The following is a 24,819-nucleotide window of genomic DNA, read 5'->3' as shown; positions in this document are numbered from 1 at the left end:
GGCTACCAAGCACATTGACACTTAAAGGTTACCAGATGAACCTTGCACAGCCTTAGGGCCTGCAAACAACAGAAAGGCCTTGGGAGCCGGACTGCAGTCAGAGCATTGGCAATAACAACTAAGATTAAGATTGCTCTTCAACAGATAGGTGAAGAACAGATGGTCCTAATTTAGGTAGGAGGGAAGGTCTCTGCCTGGATGAAAAATAGGGACATAAGATGCGTGTACCTGTTACCAGAGATGTCTGCTTAATGTAAACCTATATGTTGACAAGATCGGAATCTGGAAACTTCTTGTACGTGACCAATAATGTATAAATATGTTGAACACTTGTAATTCAGCAGAGTGCTATCTCAAGCTGCATTGAGATGGTTCTCCCCTTGAGATTGCTCGAATAAACAATCGTGACCTGTACTTGAGACTCCTGTGGTCCATTTGTCAAAGTGACCTCAACAGCGGGGATTTACACATGGGAGCAGGGAGCATGGCAGAGATACTAAGTGAATACTTTGCATCAGTTTTTACCAAGGCAGAATATACTGCCCAAGTTACAGTGAAAGAGGAAGTAGTTCAGACACTGGATGGACCAAAAATTATTAAAGAGGTCTTACATAGGCTCGTTGTAATTCACGTTGATAAGCAACTAGGACCAAATGAAATGCATCCAAGGGTACTGAGGGAAGTAAAGGAAATTGCAGAGGCACTGAACATAATTTTCCAATCCTCCTTAGATGCAGATGTGGTGCCAGAGGACTGGAGAATTGTAAATGTTACACTTTTTGGATGTAACCCAGCAACCACAGGCCAGTCAGTGGTGGGGAAGCTTTTATAAATGATAATTCAGGACAAAATTAACAATCACTCGGGAAAATGCAGAGTAATTAAGGAAGTATGGATTTGTTAAGGGCAATTTGTGTTTAACTAGCTTGCTTAAGTTTTTTGATGAGGCAACAGAGGTGGTTGATGAGGGTAATGTGGTTGATATGGTGTATGCGGTCTTCCAAAAGACTTTTGATAAACTGCCAAATAATAGGCTTGTCAGCAAAGCTAGAGCCCATAGAATAGAATGGGAAATGCAGCATAGATATGAAATTAGCTGAGTGACAGGATTTACTAGTGGTGAGTGGCTGTGCTTTGACTAGTGGATGGTTTATGGTGAGTTTTCTCCAAGGATTGATGTTAGGACCCCTGCTTTTCTTGATATATATATTAGTGACCTTGACTTGGGTATACAAGACACAATTCCAAAATTTGCGGATGACACAAACCTTGGAAGTATTATGAACTGTGCGGAGGAAAGTGTTGAACTTCAAAAAGACATAGGCATGCTGGTGGAATAGGCAGACCAGTGGCAGATGAAATTTAATGCAGTGAAGGGCGAAGTGATACACTTTGGTAGGAAGAATGAGGAGGGGTAAAAGAAAAGGTACAAAGTAGAAGCAAAGACAGAGGGGCCTGGCTGTATATGGGCACTAGTCATGAAAACTGGGAGGGCAGGTTGAGAATGTGGTTCATAAAATATATTGAATGCTGGGTTTTATAAATAGGGGAATAGGGTGCAAAAGTAAGAAAGTTATGATAAACCTTATAAAACATTGGTCCAGCCTTAAATGCAGTATTGTGTCCAATTCTGGGCACCACCATTTGCAAAGGATATGAAGGCAGTTAAAGAGGATCCAGGAAAGATTCATGAGAATGGTTCCAGGGCTGAGGAAATTCCGTTAATTCAATAGACTGTGCTACAAATATGATGTTTGTAAGATTGTTACATTTCAGGAGTGCGTCTTTAATTTAGGATAAAATTAAGGGATTCATGTGACCTGTTCTGAAATCTACCTAACAACAGGCCTGACTGGCATGGCTGTTAGATTAAAGGAAGACCAGGTTGTTTTGCTGGAAAGAAGGCGTAAGGTGTTCGCACTTTGAAATAATGGCAGCAGCATCTGTATTTACAGTGGTTAGACCGCTATTCTCCAAAGTCCCAGGAAAGTGTTAAGAATGTCAGGTTGTAAATGGCTATACTTTAAACAGTCCATTTACTTCCCAGATAGAATAGAGTTGGGGTTCAAAGAATAGCTTATCAACATTTCTAACTGGATACAAGAACCATGAGATTCACATTGCCATGGAGATGAGCATTGAAAGGGGAAGGCTTTCTAATATATCCCTGAAAATTCTCCGACTCAGTCAGTCTACCAGGATCCAGCAGAGAGAGCATGGCAGAGGCAAAAAGTCTCTAAAAGTTCACCACACAGGAAAGGAGGTGAGAGTTCATGCTCAGACTGAAAATACAAAATTTGTGAAGATTTAAAAAGAGGCTGGAAGATTTGCCCAACTTAAGCTAGGAAGAGAAACTACAGGGAAAATCCTGACTATGAAAGATAGTACCTTCTAGAAGGCTGGTTAACAAAATTGAGGCTCATGGAAAAGGAGGATCAATGTCCAGTTGGATAAAAACAATTGGCTTAAGGACAGAAAACAGTGAGTCATGGTAAATGTTATTTTTCAGACTGGAAGATAGTAGACAATGGTGTTTCCCAAGGGTCAGTGCTAGGACCACTGATATTTTTGCTATATATAAATGACTTGGATTTTGGAACATGGAATAAGATTTCAAATTTGCCAATGATACCAAACTTGAAGGAGTGGCAAACAGTGAGCATGGTACTAATCAACTGGAGCAGGATATCGATGGGCTAGCAGAATGCGCAGATAAATGGCAGATGGAATTTAATACAGAGGAGTGTGAGGTGATGCATTTTGGCAGAAGAGATAGGGAGAGGAAATCTGGACTTAATTTCACAGATTTAAAGTGTGTACAGGAACAGAGGGACCTCAGGGTGCGTGTGTATTGATCCTTGAAGGTGGCAGGACATATTGAGAGCGCGTTTAGCAAAATATATGAGATTTTGGGCTTTATAAATAGAGGCATTAAGTACAAAAAGCAGGGAAGTTATCCTGAGCCTTTATAAAGCTCTGGTTTAGTTGGGCCACTAGAATATTATATCCACATTTTAGGAAGAATGTGAGGGTCCTTGAGAGATTGCAAAGGAGATTTACCGGAAAGGTTCCAGGGTTAGATATTTTAGTTACAAGGTTAGGTTAGAAATGTTGTGGCTTTTCTCCTTGAAGCAATGCAGACTGAAGAGAAATTTAATAGAACATATGAACATACATGCAAACAAATGAACAAGGAGCAGGAGTAGGTCTTTCAGCCCCTCGAGCCTGCTCCGCCATTTAATAAGATCATGGCTGATCTGATAGTAACCTCAAATCTGCATGCCAGCTATCCCCGATAACCGATCACCCCCTTGTTTACCAAGAATCTATCTACCTCTGCCTTAAAAATATTCAGACTCTGCTTCCACTGCCTTTTCAGGAAGAGAGTTCCAAAAGCTCATGACCCTCAGAGAAAATATCTCACCTCATCTCTGTTTTAAATGGGCAACCCCTTATTTTTAAACAGTGATCCCTAGTTCTAGATTCTCCCACAAGAGGAGATTTCCTCTCCACATCCACCCCGACAAAACCCCTCAGATCTTATATGTTTCAATCAAATTACCTCTTACTCTTCTAAACTCCAGCAGATACAAGCCTGGCCTGTCCAACCTTTCCTCATAATACAACCCACCCTTTCCAGATATTAGTCTGGTAAACCTTCTCTGAAGGTTCCAATGCATTTACATCCTTAAATAAGGAGACCAATACTGTACACAGTACTCCAGGTATTGTCTTGTCGGTGGCCCATACAAATGAAGCATAACGTCCCTACTTTTGTATTCAATTCCCCTTGCATTAAATGATAGCATTCTATTAGCATTCCTAATTACATGCTGTCCAATGCATACTAGCCTTTTGCGATTCATGCACTAAGACACCCAGATCCCTCTGCACCTCAGAGAACTACAATCTCTCACCCTTTAGCTAATATGCTTCTCTTTTGTTCTCCCTACCAAAATGGATAATTTCACATTTTCTCGCATTATATTCCATTTGCCAGATCTTTGCCCACTCACTTAACCTATCTATATCTCTTTGTAGCCTCCTTATGTCCACTTCGCAAGTTATTTTCCTACCTACCTTTGTGTCTTCAGCAAATTTGACAACCATCCCATCCATGCCTTCATCCAAGTCATTTATATACATTGTAAAAAGTTGAGGTACATCACTCATGGCACACCACTCACCACATCCTGCCAACCAGGAAAAGACCCATTTATGTCTACTGTCTGCTTCCTGTTAGCCAGTCAATTGTTCCATGCCAATATGTTATCCCCATACCATGAGCTTTTATTTTCCACAATAACCTTTCATGTGGCACTTTATTAAATGTCTTCTGAAAATCTAAGTACAGTATATCCAGCAATTCCCCTTTATCCACAGCATGTTACTTCCTCAAAGAACTCCAATAAGTTGGCTAAAAATGATTTCCCTTTCACAAAACCATGTTGACTCTGTCTGATTACCCTGAACTTATCCAAGTGCACTGCTATAGCTTCTTTAATAATAGCTTCTAACATTTTCCCTATGACAGATGTTAAGCTAACTGGCTTTTTGAATAATGGAGTTACATTTGCTATCTTCCAATCTAATGGGACCTTTCGGAAAATTAAAATCAATGCATCAACCATCTCACTAGCCACTTCTTTTAACACCCTAGGATGAAATCCATCAGGGCTGGGCCACTTATCAGCCCCCAGCTCCAGCAATTTACCCAGCACCACTTACCTCTCTGGTGATAGAAATTTTCCAAAGTTCCTCCCTCCCTTCCATTTCCTGATTTATAACTGCTTCTGGAATGAGACTCTATAGTGAAGACGGATGCAAAATACCTGTTCAATTGATCTGCCATTTCCTTGGCCAGGATTTTCTGGCCCCATCACAGGTGGGACCTGCCACGGGCTCCCCAACCGGAAGTCCATTGACTTGCAGCAGTACCAGAAGATCCCAGCGGCGGGCGGGTGCAGAAAATCCCGCCCCTTGCTTTCCATTATCAGTTCTCCAGGTCATTTTCTATAGGACCACGTTCACTTTGTTAACTCGTTTCTTTTTTAAATACATCCAGAAACTCTTATTATCTTTTTTTATATTTCTGGCTAAATTTTTCTAGTACATAGATAGAGGCATACAAGATTATGACTGGCTTAGATAAGGTAGACAAGGAAGAAACTGTTCCCATTAGCTGATAGTACAAAGAGTAGGGGACACAGATTTAAGTTCTCGGACAAGAGATGTAAGGGGAATACAAGGAAGAACTTTTTCTATGCTTTTCTAATAATGATTTCAAAAGGAAATAGGATGGGCACTTGAAGGAAATAAACTTGCATAGCTATAGGGAACGAGCGAGGTAATGGGACTGACTGGATTGTCTGCAGAAAGCCAGCATAGCCTTGGTGGGTGAATGGCTTCCTTCTGTGGAGTAAATGACTCTATGACTCTAGTTAACCATCTTAGCTCCATATCCATTAAACCCTTAGCTAGCAAAAACCTCTTTCTCACGAATTAAGCTGGCAACCACTGGATATTGTTGGAGAGAGTTCCTCACTTCTACCACTCTTCGTCTGAAGAAGTATTTTCTAACTTCTCTGCTGAAAGGTTATGTATCTTTGCCCTGGAGCTGCTACCAGTGGAAAAAGTTTCTCTCTATGCTACCAATTCCTTTCAAAATACTGAAAACTTTAATCAAATTACCCCTTCGCCTTCCATATTCTGGAGCATACAAAGCTAATTTATGAAATGTCTCTTCATAACTTAACCTTCTGGAGTCCTGGTAAAATTGTGTGAATTTATGCTCCATGCCTTGCAAGAGCAGTATATCCTTTTTAAGGTGCAGTGCCCAGAACTATACATGGTACTCCAGGTGTGGTCTAACCAGAGATTTGTGCAGTTGGAGAAAAACTTTCTCCTCTATATATAAAGGCCAACAGCCCATTAACTTTTTTGAACTTTTTTGTACCTGACTACAAGATTTTAGTAATCTGAGTACATGGGCCCCTAAATCTCTTTGGACCACCTCTGTTGTTACCATTATACTTTTTGAAAGATATTAGGATCAATCCATTTTCTGGACTAAAATGGATTGCCTCACATTTTACCTAAGTTCAATCCATCTGCCACAGATTTGTCCACTTACTTAATCTATCAATGTCTGTTTGTAATTTTACACTCCTGACTACACTATCTGTTATGCCATCAATCTTTGTGTATCATCAACCTTGGATATTTGGTTCTCTATTGTGTTATTTATTCATTGATAAATATAGTCAATCGTTAATGCCGCAGAACAAGCCCTTGTGGGAAAGTATTAATTACTTCCTTGCAATTTGAGTAGATATCCATTATCCTTGTCCTCTGTCGTCTAACCTATCTCATAACCTGGTCAAAAATTTGCCTCCAATTCTATTAACTTTACCAGTTTCTTATGTGGAACCTTATTGAATTTCTTCTGGAAGTCTGCAAAAACTATATTCAATGACTTTCCAATGCATAGTACTTTAGTTACTTCCTCAAACAATTTGTTAGACATGACCTGCCCATTATAAATCTGTGCTGTTTCTCTCTAATCAGCTCAGCTTTCCCTAAGTGCTCAGTCACTCTATCTTTAATTATAGATTCCAATTACCTTCCACAACATTGACTAACCAGTCTCTATTTAACTCGTTTTATTTCAAAGGGAATGGAGCATAAAAATAGGCAAGTCTTGTTCTGTTGAAGGGTCATTCGGTCTCGAGACGTTAACTGTGCTCCTATCCGCAGATGCTGCTAGACCTGATGAGTTTTTCCAGGTATTTTTGTTTTTGCTAAAACTATACAAGGCACTAATTCAACCGCACCTAGAATACTGTGAACAATTTTTGTCCCCTTATCTAAGGAAAGATATACTGGCATTGGAGGCAGTTCAGAGAAGGTTCATTAGGTTGATCCCGAGTATGGAGGGATTTTCTTATGAGAAGAGGTTAAGTAAGTTGGGCCTGTACCCATTGGTGTTTAGAAGAATGAGAGGTGACCTTATTGAAACATATAAGATTCTTAGGGGGCTTGACCAGGATAGATGCTGAGAGGTTGTTTCCCCTTGTGGGAGAGTCTAGGACTAGAGGGCATAATCTCAGAGTAAGGGGTCACGCACTTAAGACAGAGATGAGAAGGAATTTCTTCTCTCAGAGGGTAGTGAATATGTGGAATTCTTTACCACAGAGGGCTGTAGAGGCTGGGTCATTAAGTATATTCAAAGCTGAGATAGACAGATTTTTAATCAGTAAGGGAATCAAGGGTTATGGGGAAAAGGCAGGAAAGTGGAGTTAAGGATTGTCAAATCAACCATGATCTTATTGAATGGCAGAGCAGACTCGATGGACCGAATAGCCTACTTCTGCTCCTACGTCTTATGGTCTTATAGCTTCTCTCCCTCACCTTAAATACTGTTGCAATTTTCCAACCTAAAGCCATAATTCCTGAAGCGAGAGAACTTTGGAAGATAATATCCAAAGTAGCTGTAATTTCCTTAGGATGGAAACTATCAGATCCTGGGGATGTGTCAATCTTTAGTTTCATTATTTTTCTAATACTATTTTCTTTCTTCCTTTTTCTCCAGTCCTTAATTTATTATTCAATTCCATGGACTGGCAAATATAATATTATCTTCTTCTACTGTTAAGATTGAGATAAATTATTCAGTAAGTCTGCTATTTCCTTGTTTACATATGCAATATTACATGTGTCTGGACCTAAGGCTGTCAGGAGCCTAACACTCATCTAGATGATGAAGCTGAACAAGAAGAAGTAGACAATGCACTCTAGTCTGTCCACTAATCTAACAGCTGATACCTGATCTGTTTGGAACTGTGAATTATTGCCAAGACACTGTAATAAGTTGATTTCTGCAGTGTGACAATAAAAAGCTTACTGTAATCAATAGGCATCAAGTTCAAATCCCTTGAATTCTGACAGTTGTAAATTCTTGAGAGGGTGTCTGATCACAGGAATGGAGTCTGATGGTATTTTTGGGGGACCCCAAAGATAGTTGGGGTAGCAGATAGTGTTCAGTGGGACAGATGCTAGTCAGAGTGGAGGCAGGGAGAAGGCAGATCACAGAGGCGGATGGGCTTTTTATTGGGTAGCTTGTTAGGTCTGGAGGAAATACTCCTGTTCCACCTGACTCACAAGCAGTGCTGTAAAGGTACTTAGCTTTTGGATTCCTGCCTCCTTTCACCTGCTGAGAACACTATTGTTTAACCATGGTTCAACATCTGAAAGAACTGAAACTGCTTCTCCAGTTTCTAATTTCAAATGTATCCTGTGACCTTCTGCCAGGATCTCTGCCATCCAATAGTTCCACTTAATTATATAATCTCTCCTAAGGAGGGTATCTCAATGTCTTATGAATCTTCAACTTCATGGACGCTGCTTCCTTATAAAACTTTTTCTTTTTGAGTCTTCTGCCTGTTATTTCTACAGTGACATACTACCTGAAACTGCCCCACCTTTTGGTACCAATGGCATTGAGCATCTTTGGCAGGGCAATTCCCATGTCCATGCCTTTCTCTTCCACACCTGCAACAACGAATGTGGGCTGCCGCCATTAATTGCTTTTCTTGTTGCACTTCTCTCCTTTTTACTATTTTCCCTTTTTTACATCTGACGAACTCAGCTGTATCTGTTACGCTGGGATTCAGGCTGTCTCTCTCTCTTCCTCTCTCTCGTCTGACTACTGATTGATAAGGTGAGATAAGCCTGATCTCGGCTTAACTACTTAACTGAATCGTCTTTTCCAGCATCAAGTCATCCAGCGCTGCAAATTATCTGATGGTATTTTTGGGGGACCCCAAAGATAGTTGGGGTAGCAGATAGTGTTCAGTGGGACAGATGTTAGTCAGAGTGGAGGCGGGTAGAAGGCAGATCACAGAGGCAGATGGGCTTTTTATTGGGCAGCTTGTTAGGTCTGGAGGAAATACTCCTGTTCCACCTGACTCACAAGCAGTGCTGTAAAGGTACTTAGCTTTTGGATTCCTGCCTCCTTCATGCTTCATCCACTAGTCCAATGCATCAATGACTTCAGCATATGTGGCTTTAATATTGGGAATCTGTACTTAATGTTCAGGGGGGTAGGCGGTCACGTAATGGTATTGTCACAGGACTAGTAATCCAGAGATCCAGGTAATGCTGGGTTCAAATTCCACCAAGGGAGATGGTGAAATTTGAATTCAATAAAAATCTGTAATCATGAAACCATCATCAATTGTTTCATAAACCCATTTGGCTCACTAACCAGATGGACCACCCAGTATCGGAAATGACAATGGCATACTCAGCCGTCAACCCCGCAGAGTCTCCTTACTAATATTGATGGGTGCCAAAATCGGGAGACCTGTCTCAAGACTAGTGAAGCAACAGCCTGACACAGTCAAACTGACAGAATTAAACCTTATAGATAATGTCCCAGACACCACCATCACCATCCCTGGGTATGTCCTGTCCCACAAGCAGAACAGGCAGGGCAGACCCAGCAGAGGTGACAACACACTGATGTACAGTCAGGAGGGAGTTTCCCTGGGAGTCCTCAGCATCGACTCCGGCCCCCATGAAGTCTCATGGTATCAAGTTAAGCATGGCCAAGGAAACCTCCTGCTGATTACCACGTAGCGCACCCACTCAGCTGATGAATCAGTACCCATACATGTTCAACACCACTTGGAGGAAGCACTGATGGTGGCAAGGGCATAGAATGTATTCTGGATGGGGGATTTCAATATCCATCACCAACAGTGGATCAGTAGCACCATTACAGTCCAGGCTGGCCGAGTCCTAAATGACATAGCTGCTAGACTGGGTCTGTGGCAGGTGGTGAGAGAAAAAAGAGGGAAAAACTTGACCTCAATGTCACCAACCTGCCTGCTGCAGATGCATGTCCCATGACAGTATCAGTAGGAGTGACCACTCAAGACTCCATTATGGAGAAGAAGTCCCGCCTTCACATTGAGGATACCTTCCATCATGTTGTGGCACTGCCACCGTGCTAAATGGGATAGATTTCAAACAAATCTAGCAACCCAAGACTGGGCAACCATGAGGCGCTGTGGTCCATCAGCAGCAGCCGAATTATACTTAACCATAATCTGTAACCTCATGGCATATCCACCATCCAGCAATTAACACCACACCAGGGGATTAATCTTGGTTCAGTGAAGAGTGCAGGAGGGCATGCTAGGAGCAGCACCAGGAATACCTAAAAATTAGCCACAACACAGGACTGCTTGCATGCCAAACAGTATAAGTAGCAACCGATAGACAGAGCTAGGCAATTTCATAACCAACAGATCAGATCTAAGCTCTACAATCCTGCCACATCCAGTCATGAACAGTAGGGAACAATTAAACAACTAACTGGAGGAGGCAGCTCCACGAATATCCCCATCCCCAATGACAGAGGAGTGCAGCACATCAGTGCAAAAGATAAGGCTGAAGCATTTGCAACAATCTTCAGCGAGGTGCCAAGTGGATGATCCATCTCGGCCTCTTCTGGAGGTCCCCAGCATCACACATGCCAGTCTTCAGCCAATTCAATTCGCTTTACGTGATATCAAGAAATGGCTGAAAACACTGGATATTTCAAAGGCAATGGGCCCTGACAACATTCTGGCAATGGTACTGAAGACTTGTGCTCCAGAATTTGGCTGCTAACCAAGCTGTTCCAGTACAGCTACAACACTGGCATCTTCCCGGGAAAAATTAGCCAGGAATGTCCTGGACACAAACAGCAGGACAAATCCAACCCTACCAATTAACACCCTGTCAGTCTACTCTCGATCATCAGTAAATTGGGTCATCAAAAATGCTATCAATCAGCTCTTGCTTAGCAATAACCTGCTCACTGACACTCAGTTTGGATTCCACCAGGACTTCTCAGTTCCTGACCTTGTTACAACCATGGTTCAAGCATGGTCAGAGCTGAACTCCAGAGGCGAGATGAGAATGACTGCCCTTGACATCAAGGCAGCATTTGACTGAGTGCGGCATCAGGGAGCCCCAACAAAACTGGAGTCAATAGGAATCAGGGGGAAAATTCCGCTGCTTGGAGTCCTACCTAAAACAAAGAAGGATGGTTGTAGTTGTTGGAGTTCAATCATCTCAGTTCCAGGACATCACTATAAGAGTTCCTCAGGGTAGTGCCCTAGGCCCAACTATCTTCAGCTGCATCATCAATGAACTTCCATCATAAGGTCAGAAGTGGTGATGTTCACTGTTGATTGCACAATGTTCAGCACCATTCACAACTCCTCAGATATTGAAGTAGTCCATGTGCAGATGCAGCAAGACCTGGACAATATCCAGGCTTGGGTTGACAAGTGGCAAGTAACATTCGTGCTACGCAAGTGCCAGGCAATGACCCAACAGGTGAGAATCTAACCATCGTTCCTTGACATTAAATGGCATTACCATCGCTGAATCTGCCACTATCAACATCCTGGAGTTATCAGTGACCAGAAACTGAACTAGAGTAGCCATATAAATACCATGGCTATAAGAGCAGGTCAGAGGCTGGGAATTCTGTGGCAAGTAACTCACCTCCTGACTCCTCAAAGCTTGTGCACCATCTACAAGGCACAAGTCAGGAGTGTGATGGAATACTCTCCACTTGCCTGGATGAGTGCAGCTCCAACAACACTCAAGAACTCGGATACCATCCAGGACAAAGCAGTCCATCTGATTGGCACCACATCCACAAACATTCACTCCCTCCATTACCAGCAGTGCGTACCATCTACAAGATGCATTGCAGGAACTCACCAAATTTCCTTAGACAGCACCTTCCAAACTCACAACCACTACCATATAGAAGGACAAGGGCAGTAGACACATGGGAACACCACCTGGAAGTTCTCCTCCAAGCCACTCACCAACCTGACTTGGAAAAATGTCACTGGGTCAAAATCTTGGTACTCCCTCCCTAAAAGCACTGTGGGTGTACCTTCAACACATGGACTGCAGCGGTTCAAAAAAGTGGCTCACCACCACCTTCTCAAGGGCAACTAGGGATGAGCAATGAATGCTGGCCCAGCCAGTGACGTCCAGGTCCCATGAATGAATCTTTTCTTTGTCCCATTAAATGTTTAATTATTCTGATTAAGGTTTAATATTTAAAGTTCGAATATCAATAATAAATTAAACATTTAGCTTGAGTACTGAAGTTCCAAAGCTCCACCATCTACCTTGACTGTGAAGTTGTCTTCTCAGATTTCTCCTTGCATTTGTTCTCCTGAGTGTTCAGCTAGTGTTTCTCCTGCTCTCTCTCTCTCTCTCTCTTTCTTATAGGTTCCACTCCCAAGTTCAGAATTATTTTAGGCCTAGGTGCAAAGCTGATGCTAGCATCATTGTGTCAATGCACCCTAAATCTACCCAGTTAATACAGAAGTTTAGAACTATAATGGTTACAACACAGGAGGTGGCTATGCAGCCTATTTTGGCTGGTGGTTCTTTATTAGGGTAATCCAGAATACTAATCCCAGTGGTCTACTTTCTCCCTATAATTCTGTATCTTCACTTCTTCAAATATTTATCCACTTTTCAGTTAAAATAATACAATGGGTTGATGCAACTACTGGTAAGGCTCCAACACCTCTTGCAAAGACATTTTTCCTAATCTCTCTTCGCTCACTTAGAGACAATGGTAAAATGACTCCCCGCCATCTGTGATTTATCAGCTTGAATAGATCTTTCCCTATTCCTCCTATCCCAAACTTAATAATTTAAAAGCCTCAATTAAAAATCCTTCTTGTCTTTTTTTTGCTTTAAATGGGAATAGTCTCAGTGTCTTATATTTCTCATCATATAACTGTAGTTTCTGATTTTAAAACGAAGAAGAAACATTTTTGCATTGACAGCAAATAATGTATATAACCACTAGAGATGAATTTTTAAATAGTTCAAGCTCTGTAACAGCTACCAGGAAAGAAATGTCTCCCATAAAAAAAGCTCACACCAGTAAAGGGAGCAGGGAAATGAGGATCATGAAGGAAACAAGGTAGTGGTCACAGTTTATTGTCCATGACCTGGACATTGGGAATAAGAGGCCATATAGGACAGCAAGGTTAGGGGGTGTATGTGAATATTGTTAACAGAATTTGTATACAGGGAGAGGTTTAATACGTATGGTAAAATTCATATGATTTTCTTTGTCAACTCCATGCAGCTAATGTAACATTCATGACTCTCATAGTGAAGGATTAGATATTTTGAGACACTGAAAGTTAATGAAGTGGTTATTAACTGTAATTCACTAGGAACTAACGCAGGCAATATATATTACAATACTTAATCTTTTGAAAATACTGACTTGGTTGAAGTATATGACCTCGGGCTAACTGCTGGCCAATCAAGTGAAGATCAGTATGCCTTCCATAGGACAGACTGTTAATAGGTGGTGCGTTTCCACTATCACTATAACAAAGTAGTTTCATTTTGCATCATGCTACAACTAAATGTAAATGGAACCCGGATCTGGAGTCACACCATGCCTGATGCAGAGGGGAAGCATGATACCCCCCTCACTCAGTTTGGCTTCAGTCAGATTGGGCTTTCACACTTTATTTACATTATACAAATCTAGAACAAGTGTAAAATGAAAACTATTTCCTAGTGATGCTAAGTTAGTAATATAAATACATATTGAATTATCTGTTGGATTCTCAGGTATGATTATAGTGCACTATGAGCATGTAATGAGTCAGCAATTGACCATAATAGTCAAATATATGGATTTATGGAAATTGTAATGATCATAAGCATTCAATATCCATTTTTTTCTAATTCCTAGCATTAGACAGATTCCAAAACTATGTCTTGTTGGTTGGTTGGTATTTTGGATTCCTCTTTGGCAGTTTAAATTCCAGTTAGGGTTAAAATGAGGGGTACTTTTCTCTTTGAAGTGTAAGGGACACATTAATTCCTTCTGATCTTAAAGCTTCGGAGCTCACCTGGAGACCCCGGCCACCTGTGGCAACAAATGTTATTGGGCTTTTGTTTACATCAGTAAGTTCGAAAGGACAGCGAGGGACTGGAATGTAATATGATTGTAACTATACAAAGTGATGTTATCTCAACGTTACAGCAAAAACAGGCTATAGACGAAAAAGAAAACCAAACGGAATGTCCATGTTTGCAGATGGACACGCTACACAATAAACAATTGAGTAATATTGCGACAACGTTTCTATTAGCCCTTTACTTCTTTGCAAATATCAGGGCAATATACTATTGTCTGGTGCTGGCTTTTCCGTTTGTAACAAAACGTTTACTTACTGTTTAAGCCCGATAACATGGTTTTCTGGTATTCTTTTGATCAATGTTTTCTATCAGAGAAACACGCTCGTTCTACGAGATTCTGATGTTTAAAAAAGAGATACAAAGACACTTTGCTGGAGATTGAGATTCTTTCCCGCGACAGCAGAACGCCTTCCGCATTGAGACCGAATTCTATGCTCGTTTACTGGACCACTAGTTCATACTGGTAGTTCTTGAAGACAAAAAAATGGTATTAATTTATTTTCTCTCCATTTTGACTTTTCTGATGTTATGCCAAGGCGATTGCCCCACGAGGTGTATTTGTGACTCCTCTAAATCGGTGCAATGCTACAGAGTTACAACTGTGCCCAAAGCCATTCCAACCGATACCAGAAAGCTACACCTCGGACACAACAACATCAAACAGCTGCGGGTGAGGGAAAGAAGCTCAATGAGTTTGTCAGCACCATTTTACCTTGGTTTTTGTTAATAATCATGTTATTGATTTGAGTTCAGTGGCATTTATTTGCATTGATTTATTTTAATGTGTTTAATTGCATCTTTTAGCTTTAAATTATTTATTGTTTTGTGTTTAGGTGGGCTGGGTTGCATTACAATAGTTATTCTCATTTCTGCGATAGTTTGTCTCTATTGCTCAGCGATGACTACATTTAATCTGCTGGATTAATTAAAACTCAGTGATGGTTTTGTGAATACTTTGGGAAGTCTGAGGGCGGCAGCAAATGAGCTGAGGCACTTAAATATGCGTGTAAGATGTAATTACTTATTACATGATTTCCCCTGAAATAATAAAATTACCAAAGATGCTGCTCCTGAATCGCCTTGCGTAAGGACAGTCAGTCCTGTAAATGCAGAGCAGATACGCGCGGTGTTTAAACTTTACACCACTGAGTTAGGCTGCTCATGGGGATTTTCCGGATTTTATGCAGGAAGCAAATTTAAAATAATTTTCTTTTGAATCAGGATTACACTCTCATTTTATGCAAAACGATAACATTGTCGTTTGGAATAGAAGGAACGACAGTTTCTCGAATTGTACCGTACAAAAACACTTCTTCATATACAGGTGTTGGGAAAGTGTCTGAATCCCAATGTTCTTATTATATCATAATGTACGTTTTAAGATTATTGAATATAGGGAGGCCAAAAATGTACTAAAATAGGTCCAAGGAAGGGGACCTTGATGCATATGCTTGCTCTCTGTTGGAAGAATCTGAAAATAACCCTTACACTCTCTCTTACACTCCATTTCTTTCTTTTATATATAGTATTTATTCACTTTCTCCGCAAAAGATGCCACGGCCTCTGCCTCAGCTATTCCCTTTTGCAAAGCACCTCATACTACAACAATCTATTGTGTAAAGAAATTTCTAATCATCTCTCTCTTTACAATTTTAAATTAATGGCGCCGCATTGCTGACTACCTAACCAGAGGAAATAGTCTTTCCCTAGTAAGTCTATTGAAGCCCTTCGCAATTTTAAAAAGCTCTAGTGTATTTCCTTAGTCTTCTATGCCTCATGGAAATTGCCTCAGTATCTCAAGCCTCTCCTTGTAACTATAGCTTCCCATCCCTGGTATCATCAAGGTAAATCTATGCTGTACCCATTATGGCTTTACTAACCTTTCTATAATGAGACTGCCAAAATTGCAATCCGTGTTCTATGACCAAACAGCTGTCTTGAACAAATTTGTCATAACATATTTACCCTTCTACTTCATCCTCACATTTATAAGTCTAAAATGATCTAAACCCTTTTATGGCATTACCTGCAAAAGTATGGTCAAAGGAAATCCCATAATCGTTCTGTTCATTCAAATTTTTCAGCATTTTTCCATTGAGGCGCATTCCCAATCCTTGTTTGTCTCCTAAAATCTATTACTTTATATTGCTTACATCCTTTCATCTCTCTGCTAATTATTTTATAGTATTCCTCAGTGTTTGACAAATCATTTTTATCTTGGTCATCAACAAATTTGCATAGCATGTTCCTTATGCCCAAATTCAAAATCATCTTTATACACAGAGAAGAAAATTGGCCCCATACTGACCCCTTGGGCCATCACTTGCAACCCTTCTTAAACTGAGCAGCACCCATTCACTATAACCATATCTTTTCTGTCTGTCATAACCATATGTTTTCTGTCTGTCAACCAAATTTCTATCCATGCCGTTACATTACTTGAATAATTGTACCAACAAACACTGGGCTAAACACTACATCTATTGCCTTTCCTTCATCTATACAGTCACTTAGAATCATAGAATCACAGAATTTCTCAGCACAGAAAGTGCCATTCAGCCTATCATTTTTGTGCTAGCCCATTAAAAGAGTAATCAAATTAGTCTCACTGCCTCAGTCTTTTTGGCAGTTTTCTTCCCAAGTATTTATTCAATTCCATTTTGAAAGTTACTGATGAAAATATTTTATAAATAATTTTTATAATTTATAAACATATAATTTATATTTTTAAATGTCAGAGACATTATAAAAATACAAGTTGATGTTGAGGGTGAATGCAGAGGGAAGGGTGGTTGCACAGGAGGGTGAAGTCAGAGCTCCAGAAGTAGAGTGGGAGGAGGATGTGTCAAGCTCTGTAAAAAAGCTGTGGATTCAATACATTGAGTGGCTGGGGTTTTGGAGTTTGGTAGGTCAACGGAAGACAATAAAAATGAGGTTGATGGTCAAATGGCTAGTAATGTTTTAAATACATTAAGAAACAGCAGTGGACAAGCAAATCAGTTCCTTAGGAAATCAATAGTATGCCAAAAAGAACAGTTTGTATAATCTACAGTAACCTTGGGGCCAAGATGAAGTTTAGTGAATACAGTTTATATATAGTGTCTGCCACCACATTCATTCTCTTTATTACGGTATTTTCTTGTTGATAAACAGAAATTTTCCCTCCCCAGGAACTGTACATTCAAATGATGCATGCTTGTCCTTTGCCAAGGACTCCCAAAGTCAGTAACTTGTCAGTTAATGGAGTAATGGATCTGCTCAAATGTCAAATGAGATCAATACCTGATAAATGGGACTCAGGTTTTTGATGCAACAATATTTGATAAATACTTTGGCATTTGCCTCTGGTCAATGTACTTAGCTACAGCATCAGAATGGATATGTCCCTTGATTATAAAGTGAAATTCAGAAAAAGATGAATTTTACACAATAAAACACTCTTGGTGTAGACACAGTATATCATAAAAGTTAAATAAACTTAAAAGCATTGAATGTTCTTGTGGATTTATTCCAGTTTTTTTCATTCTCTTTCTTTAGTTTCAGTACTATCTCCCCTCATACCCTCTTTGTGTCATTTTGTCTATGAGACCAACTCCTGCTCACTCAATCCTATTTCCACTAAACTGCTGCAATTTCCTGGGTTTTTTTTGTTTATTACACACTTTCATCATTTGTCATTTTCTTTATCCCAATGTTGTATTCATAGGATTAGAAAAACAAGATTAAATCCTGGCACAAGGTAATTATTGCAAGCTGAAATTACACTTCAGTGTCTATCTTGTATTGTTGTTTTGCAGGCATCAGACTTTGGTGGACTTTATGGCATTGAAGAACTTGCATTGTCTTCATGTGGAATGGAAGCAACAGAAGCTCACACATTTTCAACCCTGACAAATCTGAGAACCTTAGAATTGTGGAAGAACAAGCTGAGGAATGTTCCCAGTAAGCTTCCCTCCAATGTGGAGGTGCTAAAACTGGGTAATAATCGGATTCAGGCATTATGCGAGACTGACTTTGAAGGCTTGGCAAAACTGAAAGTCCTTGACCTTCAAAATAATAAGATCTCCAAAATCCATTCTAGTGTTTTGTCATCTGCTTTTAAACTAGAAGATCTTGTTTTGGATAGTAATAGTCTTGAGTTGTTATCAGGGCCATTAAAACTTCCTTATCTGAAACGTTTGAGCATGCAAGATAATAGGTTGTCTTCTCTACCTTCAAATTTCTTCAGTTTCCTACCATCACTGCGCTTTCTCAGTTTATCAGGGAATATATTTTGCAAGATTCCACAAAAAATGCCACCTTTATTGTGGTCCTTAAAGATGGACAAAAATCTGATCAGTGAATTACAGATTCAAGACTTAAACTATCTCAGTCACCTCTTTGAGCTCTCCCTTTCTGAAAACCAACTTTCGACAGCAAATGATGCACTGGCTTTGACAAACTTATCCATAGTGGATCTGTCTAAAAATCAACTAAAAGCAGTTCCTATTAGGCTGCCAGCACGGTTGCAAATGTTGGATTGCAGTCACAACTTCATACAAAAAGTTACACTACAGGAATTCTATGGATTGTGTGAGCTCAAACATTTGTTTCTGGAGTACAACAACATTACTATTATTGATGTAGATGGACTGCAGCACTGTTTGCAACTTTCAGACCTAGCATTGGAGCGAAACCAATTGTCATCCTTCCCAAAAGGGTATGTTAGTATTATTGGGATGGGAGAAGTACTACACTAAAATTCTAGTGGTGGGTTTGTTTCCTAGGTATCAAGTATTTTTTGTTCCAAATTTACTGTCAAGCAGAAAATCATAACTTTGGAATTAAGGGGCAGTATTTTCCCCTTAAAAGAGGAGAAGTTCAGGAGCAGGCTCGTGGAGGTGCGTCTCCGATCGGCGCCCCCACTGCCATTTTACGTGAGCGGGCCAATTAAGGCTATGCATTTCCTGTGCGGGCGGGGTGGGGGGGTGGATTCCCTCAGCGAGAGTGTGCGCGTGAAAGAGCGCACTCATCTCCCTGAGGCTAAGTGCTGCCTCAGGGAGATCAGCTCCAAATGTAAAAATGCTAAAAATAGAAAAATAAAATTTCCCTGACATGTCCCCTCATGAGTTGGGATATGTCCATTGCTTTTAGTTAGACTTTTATTAAATTTTTAAAAACCTACATGAAACCTCATCCCACCCGTGGATGAGGTTTTATGCTTTCTCCAGAGCCCACCAGGGCTCCTGGCCTGCCCGCCAACCTTAAGGTTGGACGGGCAGGTCAATTAATGATGTTAATGAGTTTGTTAGTGGCCTCAATAGACCACTGACAGGTCAATGGGCACACAGCTGATTCGGCTGAGCCCCCACAGACCTGAAAATTGAAATGACGCGGGGTGACATCAGGAGTTCCGCCCAACGTCATCCCGCGTCATTTTACACGTCAGTGAGCAGTCCCTGCCACTCCACTTGCTGACCAGGAAATCCTGCCCAAGGTTTTTTTTTCTATTTTAATACCACTCATAATAATAATTGCATCAAATAGAGTAGCTGGATCATTTGTGACCTCAGGGAGTGGTCGTCTCTACCCTTTTGCAAGCTGCCCAAGGCACAGGTGAAGGTTACAAACCATGGCCAATGGCAGAACCAGTGAATTTTCAGTGGCAATGGTGGGAAAACCATCAATGAACAACAGCTGCTTAGGCAGAGGGTCCTTTGGGATGAGGACTTGTGTTTCCTTTGGGCACACATGAGGAAGCCAATGTGAAATTGCCTCATGTTCTCTTTATCCCTGCTCATATTGCTCATTGAAATTGAAAATGAAAGGCTCCTACAAACAACAGAAAAGAAAAGCACAAGATCACGAGGTTTGCAAAAATGAGCAGAGGACTTGCCTTTAGGCAGATCATTTCTAAATCCAAACTCTACTAGTGAGCTAAAAACATAAATGGTATCAATTATTAAGGAGATCCAATAATTCAATTGCCAACTTATTTCCAGAAACATCCATTTACATGGGAGTATGCCCAAGTTAACAAAACAATATTGCCTTTACAAAATATCATGTCAGTGATGCCATCCATATGGCCCACCTTTCACATGTCACATCTCACATGAGACTTTCTCTGAGGTTCTGACAAAGAGCTTCTATCCCATTAGCTCATATTTTCTCTGTTCAGTTGCAGAAAGAACTGCTTTGTGATTCTAGTATTTTAACTTCAGATTTTCAATGCTTTCAGCTTTTTTCTTTCCTTTTTAAAATTTGCTTTAGTTCTTTTCTCGCAAAAAGCAGCAAACCAACACTGTAGTAATGTAATAGGAACTAAGGGTATGCAGGGATGATTGGGCAGAATAATGGTGCATGGAAGAAAATGAAAAAGAAACAATAATATAAGTGAACTTATGTTCTTTAATCCAGCTTCTTCCACATAATGCAGGAGGCTGACAAAGCAGCACTCAGGAGGAAAAATAGCTCCTCTTAGCTTAGATAATCACATCCAAAATGGACCAAAAAGAAACGTTTTTTTTCCAGAAGACAATTCAAGACCCAGTACAATATTCAGCTCAAGTAGCAATTTTGGGGTAGGTGATGGGAGGCGGGTAGGGGATGCTGGGGTTCGATAGTCACTGCTGTTATTTCACAGGCTGCGGAATTAAATGTACTGTCAGAAAATCAGCACAGTATGGAGGAACCACTGGAGGTTAATCATCTCATAAAGAGCATTCTATTGGGAAATCATCACAGCCATGGTGAATGTGCACTGCTACAAATACATGAGAATGCAAATAATTTTCACAGTGGAAAGGATTGCACTGTGAAATATAATCTGAACAGAGATGGAAAATTCTCGCAGTATGGGTAATTTAGGGGCTGGGAAAAGCTTTCAACGAGAGATGGGTCAAAACATTTTATTTTGTCACTGGGGAGGAGTGGGGAAGCTAACCTGGTGGATTTAGTAAAATTAAACAGTAAGATGCCAGGGTAGGTGGGGGCAGGGATATTTGGGGGTATGCCTAAGGCTGAAAGTCTACAGTACTTCACCAGTGGATAGATACAATGTGATTCTATTAAGTGTGAGAGGCAAAAAGAGAAACTGAACAGGAAAAAAACTAGACATTTCACTTACTGAAAATTATTTGCATTCTCATCATTATTCTATCCATATCCAAATCTTCCAGTAGCTGGAGTATTTTGAATGAGCTAACGTGGATGCAGAGCCACTGAGCAATAAGACTGTCATGTATTTCCAAAGCTAAATTAAACCTGATTTGATGGGCAGCCGTGAAAAATTTCCTCTGCTGGAGCAAGCTAGTCACATAACATGGCCTCACAGCACCATCTAGAGACACAATCCAAATGGAATATTAACAATTTTACATCATTTTTATAATTTGATGATGTAGCCATAGCTCCCAGTGGCAGAATGTTGTTGATAAGCATGATCAACTTCTTTGGAATGTTTTTGTTATTTGTACAAATAATGTGAAACAAATAATTTTATGTAAAGCAAAGCCTGTTTAGTCTCATTATCATTTTTTTGTACTTTACCACAAGTTATGCAAATTTTTTAAGTGAAATAGTTCAATTGCCTATGTTAAAAATCTGAATAGTTTCAACTGATACCTGACTGGATTACCTAACTTTCTGACAATGGTGAGTATAAATTTGCTGATGAAATGCGATGTGTTTCTTCCCTTTGCCTGATGACTCAACAGGCTTATCCAATAAGTGGCTTGACTCGATCTCCAGCTTGCATGGTTTTTATTCTATCTGGTGTAGGTACACCCACAGTGCTGTTAGGAAGGGAGTTAATTGATCCCAGCTGAGGTGAGGAGAGGATCCCTGCAGTTGTCTTCAAGTCCCTGTTTCAGAGAGTGGAAACTCAGTCACAGCTCAGGATCCTGACCAGTTAATAGTGACCCCTTTTGGAAGGAGAAAGTGTAGCTGCCGAATGAGGACATAATTAATATTGGCTATGATGCTTTCTGACAATTTTTGCCAAGGTTGACACATGAATAATGATAGTTGGGTGAAATAATGTACGACGATCTCGGTCTGTGGAAGCGTACGCCAGCAAGAAATCATCAGGAGCAGTTGAGCAGCAGAGACAATTTTTTGAAGTTTGGTAGATTCATGCATTTTTAATTTAAGAAGGGTACATGATCTGCTCAGCATTAGCTTAGATAGTTACTGCCAGAAATATTATTTTAAATCTTAAAATATCCCACATCTTAATTGGGAGATAGAATTCAAGTTGAAGTCTCAACTCTTATTCATATCCGAACATGTCTCAAGAGATGAACTTGCTATATGGGGATATGGGACAGATTTTGCCACAGTCGTTCAACCATACCTATTGACTGCTCAAATAAAAAAGAGTGACGGAATCTAGGAGAAATCCATGAACTTTTGTATCATTCACTTTAGAAGTAGATAACACATATTCCTTCAGCTTACCTGGAAAACTACATACCCAATTAAATAATTTGAGGGCTGTAATAGCATTTCTGCATTTTCTTAAGAATACCCAAGATATTTCAATGTATTAAAACTGTAATTCCTATGATTAAAGAAACATTCTCTAAATTCAACTTTTAAAATCATTAAAATTATTTTTCAGAGGTAATAATGCAGGTAAAATGCCTTTTCAATATTCCAGAGAATTGTTTTTGAGAAATATTGTAAATTGTGGTTCTTCATCAGCCTGTCTTATAAGGATATTTGCAGAAAGTTAACAAAGAAAATTTTCTCAAGGTTCTTCATGAGAAAATCAGCAGAAACTCTGGGATATCCTACATAAACAGGGTTTCTACAGAAAGCAGGTGATCAGGAGTATCCCTGAAGAAATTCCCACATTAATATTTTTAGTAGTTACATGATTGTGCCATCTGTTGCAATATCAATATTTTGTCATTTCCATGCTGGATTTCAGAAATTCCCTTCTCACAAGTCCTCTAATCGCAATCCTACAATTTTGAAAAGATTCTGCTGCCTACATCCTGGCCCACACTAAAACCCATTTGCCTGTCACTCCAAATCTTGCTAAATGACCTGTGGCTCCCTGTAACTGTACATTTATTTCAAAATCACAGTCTTCATTTACAAATTCCTCTAATGCTGATATGATACGTTACAGCTTATGTCTTATCCTGAGACCTATTGTCCTCCAGCTGTGGCTTCTTGTGATTCCTCCCCTTCCCCCTAATTCATCTTTGGTAGCAAATCTTTTGGCATCTGTACTTAAAATGGAGACTGCCTCAGTAAATTTGATATGCTGTAATTATGTCCTTCCACTAGTGCTAGTGCTGCAAAAATGTGTATTTACCATTGATTACATACTTCTATCTCATTCTGGAACTAGATGGCAATAATTCTTACCTTTTGTCCTTTCTTCAGGCTCCCTGACACTCTTGTAAGGCTAGATCTGAAAGGAAATAATATTACTGACATTTGTAAAGAGACAGTTGAAAATTTGAAGCGGCTGCGAGTTCTGAATCTGCGCAACAACAGGTTATCATCTCTTAACCCCGATGTGTTTGGATATTTTCCTCGTCTCAGGCAGCTTTACCTGGATGGTAACCCCTGGAACTGTACATGTGACCTCATGAAAATCAGAGTCTTATTGATTGCAAGACAACTAGAAATCAAAAGTGGCTACTGTGCAACTCCAGCCTATTATCAAGGTGAGGCCTGGCTATCTTCCACCAAGTTTCTGAACAGCTGTGGATATAATACTATGCATGGTGCAAAAGGAAAAGCATTTCTTGACGTTGCTGCAAAGATAGGACAGGAGTATGATGACTTAAATATTAATGATCTGACTGACAATGAAGATTATTATGACTATGATGCAGACTAAAAATAAACAAACAACATGCCAATTACTTTAAAAATTCTGATTGCGTGAGTGATGTGACATAGATCATCATTGTTCTATAGTAACTGAATTATACGTTTGCAGTTTTTTAGTCTTATCACTGCTTGTTAAATCTTACATACACTTATAGAATAGATAAACATGATTTTAAGTGTTTTCCCTGTATCCTTTCTTTGTTGATCTACAATTCAAACTGGGTGATTTACTTAGGATACTGCATGAATTAGTAAGATTTGCTTAAGCATTGACTCATTCCACTGTGAAGAAAATGATGAATAATCAAAAATATTAATTTGCTATAATTTTTATAATAGGATAACGTTTTGCCTATCTACTTATCTTGCAAACCTGATGCCCAGGCAAATTAATTCATAAAGTGGTCTTAACTAAAATGCGTATTCAAATTGCTAAAAATGAAGACAATCATTATATGTCTTGAATCTGTATCAGAATTTAAATCAATGTTACTACCTCATGCAGAATTGGTGTATAACTAGTCGTACTTTTAATTTACTTACTTTGCTGTTTTAATTGGATTGATTTTCTTAAATTTTACCTTAAACTAGCATTATTGTTTTTCTCATATTACTGACTTAGTAATATTGAATGTAATTACAAAGAATAAAATGGAGCTCAAATCAGCAAAGTTGTATTCTGCGTTAATCTTGGAATGCTTTTTTAATAAAACATTTAATTTAAAGAAATTGCTCATTACAAAAAGGACAACACAACCCACAACATGGGAATGGCAAATGTTTAATATTTAATGTTTAAAATGTATCTTTTTTACAAAAGAAGAAAATAACACACCAGTTTTCACATTGGCCAATATGGAGGAATGACGCTTGCTGTTTACCCTGCTGACATCCATCCAGATACTATTCACGGGTTATGAGTGTAGATTTCTTCTAATTTGGTGT

At 39.7% G+C, this 24,819-nt stretch overlaps 1 protein-coding gene across 1 annotated transcript; it reads left to right on the top strand.

The window, feature by feature from the left end:
- Window positions 1–484: 484 nt before the first annotated feature.
- On the top strand, window positions 485–23,881 carry LOC121277761 (nephrocan-like). The gene is made up of 5 exons (XM_041187400.1): window positions 485–670; window positions 14,105–14,186; window positions 14,577–14,710; window positions 17,838–18,739; window positions 23,419–23,881. The coding sequence occupies exons 1-5, from the start codon at window positions 485–487 to the stop codon at window positions 23,879–23,881; spliced, it is 1,767 nt and encodes a 588-aa protein (XP_041043334.1).
- The last annotated feature ends 938 nt before the right edge of the window (window positions 23,882–24,819 follow it).

The sequence above is a fragment of the Carcharodon carcharias genome, chromosome 5 (assembly GCF_017639515.1).
Source record: "Carcharodon carcharias isolate sCarCar2 chromosome 5, sCarCar2.pri, whole genome shotgun sequence".
In the NCBI taxonomy this organism is placed as follows: domain Eukaryota; kingdom Metazoa; phylum Chordata; class Chondrichthyes; order Lamniformes; family Lamnidae; genus Carcharodon; species Carcharodon carcharias.
The sequence above is the reverse complement of the archived record's forward strand: the minus strand, read 5'-3'. Positions and strand labels throughout refer to the sequence as shown.

Coding starts and splice junctions, on each gene's coding strand:
- LOC121277761 (XM_041187400.1), top strand. CDS start 485: ATGGCAGAGATACTAAGTGAATACTTTGCATCAGTTTTTACCAAGGCA. Junction 671..14,104: donor CAAATGAAATGCATCCAAGG/GTACTGAGGGAA, acceptor TCAACGTTACAG/CAAAAACAGGCTATAGACGA. Junction 14,711..17,837: donor ACAACATCAAACAGCTGCGG/GTGAGGGAAAGA, acceptor GTTGTTTTGCAG/GCATCAGACTTTGGTGGACT.